General features: G+C 37.8%; 1 protein-coding gene across 4 annotated transcripts in view; it reads left to right on the top strand.

The window, feature by feature from the left end:
- SPINK5 (serine peptidase inhibitor Kazal type 5) overlaps positions 1 to 16,997 on the top strand; it is an 84,638-nt gene extending 67,641 nt beyond the window's left edge. For all 4 annotated transcript variants that reach the window (XM_088838577.1, XM_055430708.2, XM_055430709.2 and 1 more), the window contains 3 exons: positions 7,635 to 7,765; positions 10,131 to 10,209; positions 16,691 to 16,997. In XM_088838577.1, the coding sequence (XP_088694703.1) occupies positions 7,635 to 7,765; positions 10,131 to 10,209; positions 16,691 to 16,699 (219 nt within the window). In that variant the 3' untranslated portion in view covers positions 16,700 to 16,997. The remainder of the gene's footprint in view (positions 1 to 7,634; positions 7,766 to 10,130; positions 10,210 to 16,690) is intronic.
- The last annotated feature ends 305 nt before the right edge of the window (positions 16,998 to 17,302 follow it).

Here is a 17,302-nt window from a genome sequence, read left to right as displayed (position 1 = left end):
CAGATTACTCACTGGTGCATTATTCTGTGCTCTTTGAGATTATCAGTCTTGCTCTAAATGAATTTATTTTGAAATTTTAAAAAGTGGGTGTACAATGCATGTAACTTCTGGCACATGCAGTCAAATAAGTAGTTAGGAGTCTCAACCCTATAATTTCAGCAGACCAGAAAGGCTCCTCACCCACTTTCTACTCCCCCTCCAAACCTAGTCCTTTTCCCAATAACCTGGAAATTGATGCTGAACATATTTATACTTATTATACACTTATAAGAAGTGTAAAATGACATACTTAAATTTACATATTTACACTGACCCTATTTGGGATTGCTTTTTTAGAGCTTTGTCAAGGCCAGGAGTAGAAAGAAGAAGATATAAGAGCATGAAGTATATTCATTCACAAAGGTCAATCTCAAACTGGTCCCTAGAAGGGAGACTTTAGCACCTAGCGTGATGACCCAAAAAAGAAGAAAGAAAGATATCAAACATGAATTTTTTCTATTTTCCCAAATCAAGTACAATAACAGATGAGTTACACTAACAAAATAGTAATTACAAATTTCTAGTAAATCAGACTAGGGATCCCTAAGCATGGAGAAGTACCAGCCACAAAATCTGCTCCTTTCCCCCAGATTTATTGTGCTGTGTGTGCACTTAATTGATCAGTTGTGTTCGACTCTTTGAGACCCTTTGGACTGTAGTCTACCAGGCTCCTCTGTCCATGGGATTTTTCAGGCAAGAACATTAGAGTGGGTTGTCATTTCCTTCTCCAGGGGATCTTCCCAACCCAGGGATCAAACCCACATCTCCTGCATTGCAGGGAGATTCTTTACCTGCTGAGCCATTGCAAAGCCTTTATTGTATGTGTGTTGACATGTAACATTATATGTAAACTTGTGTACAACATATTAATTTGATAGACTTATAGATTATAAAATGATTACCACTATAGTGTTAGCTAACATCTCCATCACCTCACATAATTACCATTTCTTTTTTGTGGTGAGAATATTTAAAGTCTACTCACAAACTCTGAGTATATTACACATTACTATTCCCTATAGTTTTCCTGTTCGTTTCCAAGGCGAACCATTCAATATCATGGTAATGCAAGTCTATGCCCCAAACAGTAATGCTGAAGAAGCTAAAGTTGAATGGATCTATGAAGACCTACAAGACCTTCTAAAATTAACACTCCAAAGAGATGTCCTTTTCATTATAGGGGACCGGAAGGCAAAAGTAGGAAGTCAAGAAACACCTGGAGTAGCATGCAAATTTGGCCTTGGGAGTACAGAATGAAGCTGGACAAATGCTAATAGAGTTCTACCAAGAGAAGGCACTGGTCATAGCAAACACCCTCTTCCAAAAACACAAGAAAAGACTCAGAACATGAACATCACCAGATGATCAACACCGAAATCAGATTAATCATATTCTTTGCATCCAAAGGTGGAGAAGCTCTATACAGTCAGCAAAAACAAGACCAGGAGCTCAGATCATGAACTCCTTATTGCCAAATTCAGACTGAAATTGAAGAAAGTAGGAAAAACCACCAGACTATTCACGTATAAACTAAATCAAATCCCTAACAATTATACAGTGGAAGTGAGAAATAGATTTAAGGGACTAGATCTGATAGATAGAGTGCCTGATGAACTCTGGACGGAGGTTTGTGACATTGTACAGAGACAGGGAGCAAGATCATCCCCCCAAAAAAAGAAATGCAGAAAAGCAAAATGGCTGTCTGAGGAGGCCTTACAAATAGCTGTGAAAAAGAAGAGAAGCAAAAGCAAAGGAGAAAAGGAAAGATATACCCATTTGAATGCAGAGTTCCAAAGAATAGCAAGGAGAGATAAGAAAGCCTTCCTCAGTGTGATCAATGCAAAGCATTAGAGGAAAACAATAGAATGGTAAAGACAAGAAATCTCTTCAAGAAAATTAGAAATGCCAAGGGAATATTTCAGGCAAAGATGGGCTCAATAAAGGACAGACATGGTATGGGCCTAACAGAAGCAGAATATATTAAGAAGAGGTGGCAAGAATACACAGAAGAACTGTACAAAAAAGATATTCATGACCCAGATAATCACGATGGTATGATCACTCACCTAGAGCCAGACATCCTGGAATGTGAAGTAAAATGGGCCTTAAGAAGCATCACTATGAACAAAGCTAGTGGAGGTGACAGAATTCTACTTGAGCTATTTCAAATCCTAAAAGATGATGCTGTGAAAGTGCTGCACTCAATATGCCAGCAAATTTGGAAAGCTCAACAGTGGCCACAGGACTTGAAAAAGTCAGTTTCCATTCCAATCCCAAAGAAAGGCAATGCCAAAGAATGCTCAGACTACTGCACAATTGCTGTCATCGCACACGCTAGCAAAGTAATGCTCAAAATTCTCGAAGCCAGGCTTCAATAATACATGAACCGTGAACTTCCAGATGTTCAAGCTGGTTTTAGAAAAGACAGAGGAACCAGAGATCAAATTGCCAACAGCTGCTGGATCATCAAAAAAGCAAGAGAGTTCCAGAAAAACATGAATTCTGTTTTATTGACTAAGGCAAAGCCTTTGACTATGTGGATCACAATAAACTGTGGAAAATCCTGAAAGAGATGGGAATACCATACCACTTAACCTGCCTCTTGAGAAATCTGTATGCAGGTCAGGAAGCAACAGTTAGAACTGGACATGGAATAACAGACTGGCTCCAAAGAGGAAAAGAAGTATGTCAAGGCTGTATATTGTCACCCTGCTTATTTAACTTATATGCAGAGTACATCATGAGAAATGCTGGGCTGGATGAAGCACAAACTGGAATCAAGATTGCCGGGAGAACTATCAATCACCTCAGATATGCAGATGACACCACCTTTATGGCAGAAAGTGAAAAAGAAAGAGCCTCTTGATGAAAGTGAAAGAGGAGAGTGGAAAAGTTGGCTTAAAGCTCCACATTCAGAAAACTAAGATCATGGCATCTGGTCCCATCACTTCATGGCAAATAGATGGGGAAACAGTGGAAACAGTGGCTAACTTTATTTTTTTGGGCTCCAAAATCAGTGTAGATGGTGACTGCACCCATGAAATAAAAAAGCACTTCTCCTTGGAAGAAAAGTTATGACTAACCTAGACAGCATATTAAAAAGCAGAGACATTACTTTGAAAACAAAGGTCCATCTAGTCAAGGTTATGCTTTTTCCAGTGGTCATGTATGGATTTGAGAGTTGGACTATAAAGAAAGCTGAGTGCTGAAGAATTGATGCTTTTGAACTGTGGTGTTGGAGAAGACTCTTGAGAGTCCCTTGGACTGCAAGGAGATCCAACCAGTCCATCCTAAAGGAGATCAGTCCTGAACGTTCGTTGGAAGGACTTATGTTGAAGCTGAAACTGCCATACATTGGCCACCTGATGTGAAGAGCTGACTCATTTGAAAAGACCCTGATGCTGGGAAAGATTGAAGGTGAGAGGAGAAGGGGATGACAGAGGATGAGATGGTTGATGGCATCACCGACTCAATGAACATGGGTTTGAGTAAACTCTAAGAGATGATGATGACTGATGCAGGGAGGCCTTGCATGCTGCAGTCCACAGGGTCACAAAGAGTTGGACACGACTGAGTGACTGAACTGAACTGATTGCCTATAATCACCACACCATATATTAGAGTGCCATAAATTGTATCTAAAAATTTATACCCTTTGACCAATGTCTCCTTATTTTCTCCAATCCCCTAGTAATCACCATTCTATTCTCTGTCTCTATGCGATTGGCTTTATTGTACAGTATTTGTCTTTCTTCGTCTGACTTATTTAACTTAGCATAGCATCCTTAGGGTTCACCCAGGTTGTCATTAAAGGAAGGCTTTTCTTCTTTCTCATGTCTGAATAATATCCTATTGTTTCTATGTGTGTGTGTGTGTGTGTGTGTGTATCTTGGCTATTATAATAAAATCTGTTATTTAACATTTTACTGCGGTATAATAGTCATAAAGAAAAAGTATACCTATCATAAGTTTACAACTAAATATCGTGCTTCTTCCTGTGTAACCTGGTTTTGAGCCCAGCTTTCTCTTGGAGAAGAGAACAACATTCTTCATTCAGTTTGTCATTTAGCCATCATTTATGCATGCTACAAATAATTATCGAGCACTTGTTATTTTCCAAGCATTACTATATGTATGATTAAAATGGTGGTGCTGGTGGTTTAGTCGTTAAGTTGTGTCCGACTCTTTTGCAACCCATGGACTGCAGCCCGCCAGGCTCTTCTGTCTATGGAATTTCCCAAGCAAGAATACTAGAGGGGGTAGTCATTTCCTTCTCTAGGGGATCTTCCTGACCCAGGGATTGAACCTGAGGCTCCTGCACTGGCAGGCGGATTCTTCACCACTGAGCCAACAGAGAAGCCTTATGAGAATGATAGCCATAAACAAAACAGACAAAACTCTCTACACTTAGAGAGTTTATATTGGAAAAATATAGATCACAGATGATGTGAGTCAATAGAAAAATGAGATACAATTTTAAGTATCTTGTACAGAAAAGAGCTCCCTGAGAAGGTGCCATTTGCACCTCCTAGGAAGATTAATTCCATACATGTAACTGAGGGAAGAATATTCCAGGAAGAGGAACAGCAAAGCCTTGAGATAGGGCTTACAGTATGGCAAGAAGCCCAGTACAGCTGACACGGAGTGACCTCAGTGAGAATTATACAGGAAGACGTCATTAAAATAACAGGAGGCCCTGTTATGTAAGGTTGTGTGGACCATTTTAAGGATGTTGTCTATTAGTCTGAATGAAGGCTTTGAAAAGAAGAGTAACATGATCTATGTTTTAAAAGGAAACTGCGCCTGCTGTATTGAAAATACACTGCAGGAAGGCAAGAGCAAAAGCTGGACAGCTAGTTAGCCACAGCAGTAACCAGACAGGCTAGTTTATGGTGGTAGTAGTGGAGGCCATAAGAGGTAGCTGAATCCTAGGTCTATTTTGAAGGTGGATAATTTGTTCAGAGTTGATGTACTATGTAAGAAAAGAAGTGCATAATTCTGCTTGTTGCTACTTTATCACGCTTTATTTTGGTAGTTTTCAACCTTGGAGTGGCAAATACCTGAAAAATACTAAGGATATACTTGGTTCAGTCCTATCTTTGCCAGTGACTTACAGAAGATGCTTGTTTAAACTCTCCCTGAATATCTCTATTGATATGGACCTCACCTCAATCTAAAGCAGTCCCTTTAGATGTCTGAATTATTTTAGAACACAAATTAGCAAATACTTCTTTATACCTCTGAAATGATTATCAATAGATATACTACTATTAAATATCTACTCAGTGTCTGTTTCCAAAATTAGTTTTCAAGGAATTTCTTAAGTTGTCAATTTATTGACATTCAGTTATTCATAACATTTTCACATTATCCTTTTAATATCTATATATAAGGCACCACTTTTTAATATTGGTAATGTGTGTTTCTTGACTTTTATCAATTTTTCAAATAGTTTATCAATTTATTAATCTTTTCAAACAACCACTTGGCCTTCTGTTTTCTATTTCATAAATTTGTTCATTTTCTTCTATTTTCTTTGAGCTTATTTTGCCTATTATTTGCTAGCTTCTTGAGATGGAGGTTTAGATTGATTTGAAGATTTTTTCTAATTACATATCTACCTAAAACTTTCCTTCAAATTACTGCATTAACTACTGAGTATTTTTTATTTTCATTATCATTCAGTTAAAAACATTTCTATATTCCATTATGATTACATTAGAGTCATGATTTATTTAGAAGTATGTCGCATAACTTCTAAATACCTAGGAGTTTCATAGCTATCATATATATTACTAAATTATTTCACTGTGATCCTAAAACTTGCATTTTATGACTTCAGTTTTCAAATTTATCAATACTGGCTTAATGACCCAGAATTTGGTTCTATTTGGGCAACAATTTCATGTCTACTTAAGAAGAATATGTAGTCTGCAGTTGTTAGATGTAGAGAACTACAAATATCATTGTGGTCAAGCTGATTATATTGTTTTTCAAATACATATTTTGATATTTGTGTCTGTGGTATTAATTACAAAAAGAAGTATGTTAAACATAAACGTAAAGTTTGATAAATTTGCCTTTTTTTCCTTTCAGTTAATTTTTGCCTCATTATCTTAAGACTATACTGTAGGTACATAAATGTTTGAGATTGTTAATTATGGAATCTACTATTTTATAATTAGAAATCCTCTTCTTTATCTCTGCCATTAGTTCTTATCCAAATTCTACTGTGTGATATTAATATAGCTATATCTCCTTTTGTGTGATGAGTGTTTGCACATATCTATTTTCCAACCTTTTATGTTCACCCTATTAGTTGAAATATAAAGATATAAAGTATACTTCTTTTAAATATTATAAATTGAGTCATTTTGTTACTCCCCACTAAGAGTCTCTGTTCTTTATCTGGAGTAGTTAGTCCTACTAATACTTAATGTAATTTTTGACACCACTGAATTTGTCTTCCATAATCCTATTTTTAAAATTTCTGTGTTTTTTCCTTTTTCTGCTTCTTTTAAGATTAATAAATTTATTATCATCATCATGAAACTCACAGTTCCAAAAAACTACTAAGAACAAATATGCTCCTCTTTCTACATGAAACATTTATGTATTTTATACCTTAGGAAACTAACAGCTATCATATACTGAGCACTTAGTATGTGCCAAACACTGTATTATGTATGCATATAAGTACATTATCAGATTTGATTCCCTAAAACAACAATATGAGGCAAGAGGTATTATTACTCATGTTTTTCAGATGAGAAGCTAAGGCTCACAGAAGTCAGGTAAATCACTCCTTTAGTTAGTGGCAGAGCTGGAACTCAAAAATCCATGTAATTACCTAGCATTTATTTTGAGTCTTTCCTTTCTAGATTGTATATAACCAATATCTTCATTTAAAAGGGGAAAAAAAAGGTGTTATTTTTTGCATGGGAATTTTCTCCCTATGGGTATACCTCAGTTTATCTGTGCCTAGGTGGCTTGGATGGTAAAGAATCCACCTGCAACGCGGGAAACCTGGAGACCAGGGTTCTACCTCTGGGTTGGAAAGATCCCCTGGAGGAGGTCATGGCAACCCAACTCCAATATTCTTGCCTGGAGAATCCCCATGGACAGAAGAGCCTGGCGTGCTACAGTCCAGGAGGTTGCTAAGAGTCAGACATGACTGAGCGACTAAGCACAGCACTGCTGCTGCTGCTAAGTCGCTTCAGCCGTGTCCGACCCTATGCGACCCCATAGACAGCAGCCCACCAGGCTCCTCCATCCATGGGATTTTCCAGGCAAGAGTACTGGAGTAGGGTGCCTATTGCCTTCTCCAAAGCACAGCACTGTCTTGCAGGATTTCTGCTTTCTAATTGCTTTGTTCTTCCTTGTATCTTGGTTTGGCTACTTTAGTAAAAAAGAAGCTAAACCCAGGAGGTTACCTAACAGTGATGTGAAATGAATATATGAGTTTGTATAACCTATGTTACAGTTCCTTTACTGACTGTTTAGTCACACATGATTGAGGAAATAAAGAGGTTTTCACCAAGTCCATATCTCTTAAGTGCCACTGAACAAATCTACTTTATGTTTTGTTTGTTCAGAATTCTGAGATGTGCAAACACTACCGAATATTACCCAGGATGGGTTACCTTTGTCCAAAGAATTTACAGCCTGTCTGTGGTGATGACGGCCAGACATACAACAATCCCTGCATGCTCTGCCATGAAAATCTGTAAGTATACAAGTCCACCTAGTCCATCTTCTAGTGTAGAGGTTCTCAACAACAGTGTTGACCCACAGTAGAGTACTGATATGAATGCAAGGTACTGCAACTAATCGTAGAAGTTTAAAATTCAGAGGTTGTGAATGCTCTTGTTCATGCATAAAATAGAGAATATCTATGGGTATCCCTTTAATAGAATTGTTCATATACTTTACTGAGTGGAAGAGAAAGGAAACAGTGGTGGGGTTACAACGTAATTAGAGGAATTCTCTCTAAGCCCATGGTCACTCATGGGAGTGTGAACATCATATATACTTCGTGTAAAGAGAAAAAAGTTGACAATCATTGCTGTACAGAGTCAGCCCAGGCTCTAATCTCTAATAACCTTATGACTAGCTTCCAGTCACAGATTTCCCTCCATTCTCTACCTGTTTCCAGCCTTTGTTTCTCCAGCTTTAAATAAGGGCATGGTGGCAAATCTTGCCTTTTCTACCACATCCCACCTCAGGAACATGCAGTCCCTGTTTGTTCATCCTGTCCTTCTTAGAACACTATAAACAAGGCCCAGAATATTAAGATGGGCCTGATATTCTCTTTTTCAATTCTGGAAAGATATTTGAATTTACATTTATTTCTTTAAAATCAACTAACTCACAAAAGAAAAAAACAGTCTACAGTTCATATATGTAGACTAAAATTTGAATATGAGTGCTTTATGTGTTATATCTGTAGGTAAGACACTTTAATGTTCTCAGTTTCACTGAATCCTCACTACTTACTATAGAGTGGTATTATTTTCATTGTACAGAAGGTTAATCTGAGGCTCAGAGAGTCCAGGTAATCTGTTTAAAATGACAAGGTTTTGGAAGTAGAATGGACTGGATTGTAACCTTGTTGATTTGGGTTTAAATATAGTTTGCTTTTCTGTCTACTACACTACTGTTATATCAAAGGTATACAAAAAGAGATCAAAGATTCCCTTGATAATATGGAGAAAGTTACCTCTTTCTACAAAAGAAAAAATGATGAAACATTAAAAATCTGTATGCATAATATCTGTGGGCACATAAATCTCTTGAAGTCCATCCATGGATATTACACAGTTTAATAACTAGGAATCTTAATTCTTAAATGTCTTAAACATTTAAGGGATGAGTAAAACTGTTAATGAATCTGTTACTATATGTGTCTTATTCCCTCCCAGAAATTCTTCAGTTTCTCTTTACTGTAAATGCCAGGCCCTAAATTGTCCAGTCAATGCTCTGCAAGCATTCCATTAACTGTTTAAACCTATAATGAGTTATACTTTTTTCAAAGGAACTTTATAAATTACAGAAATGCCCATGATAAAAATACTGATAAAGGATGCCTCAATATGGATTGTTTAGCTAAAGAACTGAAAGTACATGTTATAAAGAGAAGATTTAGGCTGCCCCAGGCAAGATGGAACATTACTGGTTTCTGAGGTCTTAGAAGAAGCTAGAGGGAAGAAATTTCAACTTTTGCATTGTTCAAAGACCAGATGAACTGTCCTGATAGACAGTTAGTTTCCTATCACCAAAGCAAACAAGTAAATGTTTCCTATATAATATTTCTTATGAGAAAGGCATTAAAATTCATATATCTTAAGATTCTTTCCAAGTATAAAATTCACAATAACATATACTTATGTTTTATAAAATATATACATAATTTATATATATTTATGTAAAACTTATTTTGTAAAATGTATCCTATTTTCTAATCCCCAAGTCACATTATAGATATCAAATAAAGTCAAACTCCTCTCTGGGATCCAGTTTTCTCCTCTATAAAATAATGGCTTTTGTGTTGCTGCTGCTGCTGCTAAGTCACTTCAGTTGTGTCCGACTCTGTGCGACCCCATAGACGGTAGCCCACCAGGCTCTGCGATCCCTGGGATTCTCCAGGCAAGAACAATGGAGTGGGTTGCCATTTCCTTCTCCAATGCCTGAGAGTGAAAAGTGAAAGTGAAGTCACTCAGTCGTGTCCAACTCTTTGCAACCCCATGGACTACAGCCTACCAGGCTCCTCCATCCATGGGATTTTCCAGGCAAGAGTACTGGAGTGGGTTGCCATTATTTCTAACATTCAACAATTTCATGAATATATAGTATATAGGAGAATGAAGTATGATGAAATAGATCCAGGCCTGGGGCAAAAATATGGACTTAAATCAGAAGAGGGAGAATAAACCTGAATGACGCCTACTAGAAAATGGATACCATTCCTACTCCTGATTTCAGTTCTGATTTGATGCCCAAATGTCATTCATTTTGATGCTTGGTTGTGTTTTGTTTTGTTTTCATTATAACTGTGAGTTTTCCCAGCTTTGAAACTTCCTGTTCTGTTTTAGAATACGCCAAACGAATACACACATACGCAGTAAAGGAAGGTGCGAGGAGAATAGCATCAAAGAAACACCACCTCTTGGCGTGAGTACTCGGGCGTTCAGAATCAGTCTTAGAACCAGGTGGTTCGGTTTCTCTTGTATTAAGTGACGGATGTTTCTCTGGCCAGGGAGATGACAGTAGGTCAGGTAACCCCAGAACTACCTTCATTGTGAAGATAATTAATTACTGAAATGTGTGGGAATAAAAATATAGTAGTTAACATTTCTAAATGTTTATAGTTTACTGGGATTAATAACAGACTGTTTATGAGCAATGTACATAATGTCACCAGCTCTTCTTTAGAGTAGCTTTTATTTTCTGTGATCTATGATACAGAGGCCAAGAGAGGTCAGACAGAGATAGAAGCAAACTTAAACTTTCTATCCTTGTACTTTGCATTAAACTGTTCCCCAACAGTTTAATTGACCTTTTAAGTCCCTATAAGGATGTTTCTGGAATCAAGATTGCTGGGAGAAATATCAATAACCTCAGATATACAGATGACACCACCCTTATGGCAGAAAGCAAAGAGGAACTGAAGAGCCTCTTGATGAAATTGAAAGAGTAAAGTAAAAAAACTGGTTTGAAACTCAACATTCAGAAAATTAAGATCACGGCATCTGGTCCCATCACTTCATGGCAAATAAATGGGGAAACAATGGAAACAGTGACAAACTTTATTTTCTTGGGCTCCAAAATCACTGCAGATGGTGACTGCAGCCATGAAATTAAAAGATGCTTGCTCCTTGGAAGGAAAGTTATGACCAACATGGACAGTAATATTAAAAAGCAGAGACATTACTTTGTCAACAAAGGTCCATCTAGTAAAAGCTAGTAGTCATGTATAGATGTCAGAGTTGGACCATAAAGAAAACTGAGCACAGAAGAATTGATACTTTCGAACTGTGATGCTAGAGAAGAGGCTTGATAGTCCCTTGGACTTCAAGGAGGTCTAACCAGTCCATCCTAAAGGAAATCAGTCCTGAATATTCGTTGGAACCTGAAACTCCAATACTTTGGCCACCTGATATGAAGAACTAACTCATTTGAAAAGACCCTGATGCTGGGTAAGATTGAAGGCAGAAGGAGAAGAGGATGACAGAGGATGAGATGGTTGGATGGCACCACCGACTTGATGGAAACGAGTTTGAGCAAGCTCCAGGAGTTGGTGATGGACCGGGAAGCCTGGTGTGCTGCAGTCCATGGGGTCGCGAAGAGTTATACATGACTAAGTGACTGAACTGAAGGATGTTTTGACACACTTTACAGTAATCTCACCTTATTTGAGGTTTTGTTTTCCATAGTTTTAGTTACCCAAAGTTTACAAATACTAAATGGGAAACTCCAAAAATAAATAATTCATAAGTTTTAAATCATTTGCTATTCTGAGTAGCATGATGAAATCCTGCACCTTCCTGTTCCATTTCACCCAGGAGGTAAATCATCCTTTGTCCAGCACATCCCATCTCCTAGTCACTTAATAGCTATCTAGATTATCAGATCAACTCTTGCAATATCACAGTCTTTTGTTCCAGAGACCCTTATTTTGCTAAATAATGCCCCTAAGAGTCCAAGGGTAGTGACACTGGCAATTCGTATATGCCAAAGAGAGGCCAAAAAGTTCCTTTATATGCAAAGTGGAAGTTCTTAACTTAATAAGGAAAGAAAAAAATTATGTGCTGAGGTTGCTCAGGACTTTTGTAGAAATGAATCTTCTATCCATGAATTTGTGAAGAAGGAGAAAGAAATTTATTTTAGTTTTGCTGCTCCATCTCAAATGGCAAAAGTTAAAGACACATTATGTGATAAGTGCTTAGTTAAGATGGAAAAGGCATTATATTTGTTGGATGGAAGACATGAACAGCAAATGAGTTGTGACTGGTGACAAGGTGTTTGGCCAAAAAGCATTAAGACTATAATGAGATTTCAGCAAGGAATCCCCTGAAATTAGTGACACCAAGCCATTTACTATAAGTAAAGTATGGTTACACAGATTCAGGAATAGGTCTGGACTGAAAAATATAAAAATGAGTGGACTGGATGCATCTGCCATGATGAAGCTGCTGCCACATTTCTAGAAGAGTTGAAAGGTTAATTCAAGAGAAAGACCATCATTCAAGTCACGTCTTCAATTACAATGAGACCAGGCTCCTCTGAAAGACGATATCCAATAGAACCACATTGACAGAAGCACAAAGGAGGCACCAAGTCATAAAAGCAGGGAAGGACAGATTAACTCTGCTACTATGTAGTAATGCCACAGGGGATTAAGCCCAGCAAAGTGTGAAGAGCAAATAACACACTTGCTCTGAAGAACAAATATTAACTGCCCATGTTCTGGTAACAAAATCAGAAAGCATGGGGACAGTCATCTTATTTATGGAATAGTACCAACAGTGCTCTGGTAGCTCAGTCGGTAAATCATCTGCCTACAGTGCGGGAGACCCAGGTTCGATCCCTGGGTGGGGAAGATCCCCTGGAGAAGGAAATGGCAACCCACTCCAGTATCTTTGCCTGGAAAATCTCATGGACAGAGGAACCTGGTGGGCTGTAGTCCATGGGGTCGCAAATAGTCGAGCACGACTGAGCGACTAACACTTACACCACCAGTGCACCATCCCAGAAATTTAAAAATACTTGGAAGAGGAAAGATTGGAATTTAAAATACTACTAATAAAAGACAATGCACCTGGACATCCTGAATCTATCTGCTATGAAAATAAAAACACTGAGGTTGTATTTTTGCCTCTAAATACAACTCATTGCTTCAGCCCCTTGATCAGAGCATTGTTGAGTTTGTCAAAGTCACATACACCTGCCTGGTGTTTAATTACATTTGATCAGCAATCGATGCAGACCCTCATCTGGACAAAAAACACTGCCGGAAATCATTCACTATTGCTGACACAGTAACATTCCTCAAAGTTACAATGGCTAAATTGGAACCAGAAAGTATAAATGCTTTCTGGAAAAATGAATGGAGTGAAGTTGAATGAATGGAGTGAATCATTTTAAAGGCTTCCTGGGGATTGATGGAGAAGTTAGGAAATTCATTCACAGGACAAGACAAGTTGATGGAGAAGGATATTCTGATGTGCTTGATGAAGTGGAAGAACATGTTGAAGGCCATCGACAAATATCCAACAATGAGGAACTAGAAGAACTTACTGAGTCATCAGCAGAGGGAGAGGAAGACAAGGAAGAAACAGACGTAGAACCAGCAATGTAAACATTGGCAAAATTTTCCAGTGTTTCATGCTGTACAGATATTCAGGCAAAATTATGGTGTATAATCCTTGAATGGAAGCCAGCATTAAAGTCACCCATATGATCACCAAAGGATTGCAAGTTCTGCAGCAACACTTTGAGTCAGAAAGAGCAACAACTTCTAACTACAATATCATTTCAAAAGTTTTCCTCAAAAAAACCTTTTGCTATCAAAGATTCCTAACCATGGATATCAGCTCCTGGCAAGCAGTCATGCACACCATCACAGTTTGATGATACAGGATCGCTTGAAGCAGATGATCCTCTGGCTGATGTATTCAGAAAGTCAGTGATAGCCTAGTGCTATGTCACAAAACCTCCCTCTTTCACATCATCTCAATTACACAAGCATTGTATTGTATCATCACAAAAGGGGTGGGTACAGTGAAATAAAATATTTGGGGGGGGGACTACATTCACATAATGTTCTGTTTAGATTCATGGCTGTTAATCTCTTACTATGCCTAACTTATAAATTAAACTTTATCATAGGTGTGTAGGTATAGGAAAAAACAATATATATGAGATTTAGTTTACACACAGTATATCTATGGTCTCAGGTATCCACTGGGGGTCTTGGAATGTATACCTTGGGGGTAAAGAGAACTACCGTATTGAGTTTAACATTGTCCCTGGTGATGGCATTTGAGTAATCTCCTCCTCAAGCAAGAGGTATTTGACTTGGGTAAAAATATTAGGAAGTTTCAAATAAGAGAAAAATTTTTTTACCAGATAAGTATAAGTTCAGAGTTTTGGTGTTTTTCATGTATGAGACCTTTGGCAAATCACATAAATATGTAAACCAAAGTTCTCACTGAGTTACTGAAAATTTTTAGTAAATACTTTTAAGCATTTGGCAATAACGCTTTGACAATAACGCTTCTACCACATTTGAGGATCTCAAGCAACACTAGATGAAACCATATTCAGAAGAACTACTCAGTAAGCACTGATATGGGAAAGTGGAAAAACAAAAGAGTTATAAACTAGGTCTTTCTGCTTTTACACTGGCAGCTGGAAGGCAGGGGACTGGAATGAAATGAGGAGATCTTTGCTGTTTCTTCTTCTGGGTTAAAAAAGTCAGTTGTCTACTCTGGGTCTTTACACATGTATAAAGAGAGGTTTTAAACTTTTGCCCTAGTCCCTATATGGTGTTTGCTATCTTACTACATATAAACTGTTAGTGGTTTGCTTCTCATTTTATTGCCAGAATATACTGTCTCCCCATCTTACAAACACATCTGGTCACGTATATCTCAAAACAGGAAGGTAAAAATAATCTTTATGCAAGTCCTACAGACCACACCTTAGACAATGCCTTGCTGTAATCTCACGTAGACAACTTGGTGAAAACTACTTTATGAGGCATTTGCCATAAAATAATACTAAGATGTTTTTATTCAAATAATGAAGTATCTTGCCAGAGATAAGAACAAAACGTTTTGTAAGTTCCTTCCTTTCATTTGAGGGTGTTTTCTTTCCACTGGAGTTATATAACGGATATTACTTAAGGTTTTATCTGATGGAACAAATCTTTAGAGCAAGAGGCGTCCCGGGCATGGATTCGGTTCCGGCTGTATGATTGTTATGTGATCTTGGAAACACCAAGGTGGTATGGGTGGGTCATGGCCCAGCATTGCTCTGATAACTATTATGGGTGTAAATCCTAGAGGTTGAAACTTATGGCCTGAACCTAGTTCATGAGTAGATGATTCTCTAAGAGAGTCTAGAATCCCAGCAATGAATAAAAGACCCGATAGTCACAACTTTCCTGGAAAAATATACTGAAAACCCAACTTTTACTTCCTATTCTAAGAAATACTTTTCATTATATGGTAGCTTCTAAGATTTATGTAACTCTTTAGAGAGTTCCCTGTGCTCTTTCCTTTTGCATCCTCATAGTAGATCTGTATTTAGAGCAGGGATCATTATCTTTGCCATTTTAAAGAAAATCAGCCTGGGAGAAATCCTGCCATTTACCACAAGTTCAAAGTTCTGGGTCCACTGTAGACCTGATTTCATTTCTTGTGCTCTGCCACCATCCTTTAGTTGTCAGGAGATTCTGAAAACCGAGGGCTCTAGAAAAGGCATTATCTGAACTAAATAAAGATTAGCTATACTGGAAGGAAATCCGTATATTAAGAAAAATATCAATACTATTTTAAGATGAAGAAATGACTATTCTCAACTCCATGACAAAGATTTTCAAGGATTCAACAAGACCTTAAGTTACCAACTCAAATCAAAGCAATGGGTTCAATGTGAGAACTAAAACAGAGGTTTGAATTTGTAATAATAATGCTGTGAGTATTCCAGGTAGTACCAACAGACAAGATGCAGTTACCACTTTAAAAACTTTAAATGTTGACTTAATTTTTTTTTTTTTTTGGCTTCTTTCTCAACTCGTGAAAAAGTCTCTTTATTTGTTGATTTTTTTAAATGTTGATTTTAAGAATATACATGAATGAGTCAGGCACGAAGATATCTAATTAAATGCTTATGGCCTAAAACTGTAATCAGTTCAGTTCAGTTCAGTCTCTCAGTCATGTCCTACTCTTTGCCACCCCATGAATCACAGCACGCCAGGCCTCCCTGTCCATCACCAACTCCCGGAGTTCACTCAAACTCATGTCCATCGAGTCGGTGATGCCATCCAGCCATCTCATTCTCCATCGTCCCCTTCTCCTCCCGCCCCCAACCTTTCCCAGCATCAGAGTCTTTTCCAGTGAGTCAACTCGTCGCATGAGGTGGCTAAAGTATTGGAGTTTCAGCTTTAGCATCAGTCCTTCCAATGAACACCCAGGATCGATCTCCTTTAGAATGGACTGGTTGGATCTGCTTGCAGTCCAAGGGACTCTCAAGACTATAATAGTAAAGCATTAATTGTTAGAGGAATTAGACTTAAGTCCTGACCAAATGCGAGACCTTGGCAAGTCAATGAACTTCTCTGAAGCTCAATTTCTTCCTTTTTGAAAAGATATGAATGACACTTTTCTTCTTTCATTATCATGACAGTCACAAGTAATCAAGAGCAGAGGTCATTTTTGCATCCACCTCAATAGATAAAATGTACTAGATACTCAATAAATACTCATTTAATCAATTAAAATGTGAAAGTGATTTAAAATCCTGTATTCTTGGCAGAATGCAGGAATCTACGGATTTCTTTGACTATGTTACAATCATAAATGTATAGCTAGCATTTCTAAAATGTCTTTGAGTTTCTAACATCTAACCTCTTCATCTTCTTGTCTAGGTCAAATGATGCAAAAGTTGGTAAAAGCCATGAGGGAAAATGTGTACCCCAATTCTGAATGACCTACCTTCACCATCTGTATATACAAAGAATTCTTCAGAGCTCATCTTATTTACAATAGAAAGCAATACAGAACTGTTGGGGGAATGGACTCACTGACTTTGAGTCTACTCCATCTCTTTCCTCCTAGATTCTGTGATCTAAGGGCACAGAGACATCTTAACCAGCTTGTGCTGTGGAAGCCTCCTGATCACAATGCTGTCTGTTCAATTGCTTGCTCAATAAAAGTAAACCCAGCAGAATGCCATTTCTGGGATTTTTTGGTCACTGTCTGGATAATAGGATTTTTTTTTTTTATTTTAAGGAACTCACTTAACTATACCCTTTTTTTCTTTAATCTTTTTCTCAAATTCTAGTTGCTCTCAGAGTTTGGAAGAAATGTCTAGAAGAGAGGTGAGGAGGTAAGGGCTCCTAGGCAGCCAACAGCTATCTAAAGTCAAACAACCAGCTATGTCTCAACCTCACCTTCACTGTCACCTTACCAGCTCCTCTATCTAGCTTCTGTATTTCCATGGATAGCATAACTATCTCAGTTACTTGGGTCTCATCCAA

This window comes from Moschus berezovskii, chromosome 8 (genome assembly GCF_049115385.1).
Source record: "Moschus berezovskii isolate FMDL1 chromosome 8, NW_MosBer_1.0, whole genome shotgun sequence".
Taxonomy (NCBI): domain Eukaryota; kingdom Metazoa; phylum Chordata; class Mammalia; order Artiodactyla; family Moschidae; genus Moschus; species Moschus berezovskii.
The sequence above is the reverse complement of the archived record's forward strand: the minus strand, read 5'-3'. Positions and strand labels throughout refer to the sequence as shown.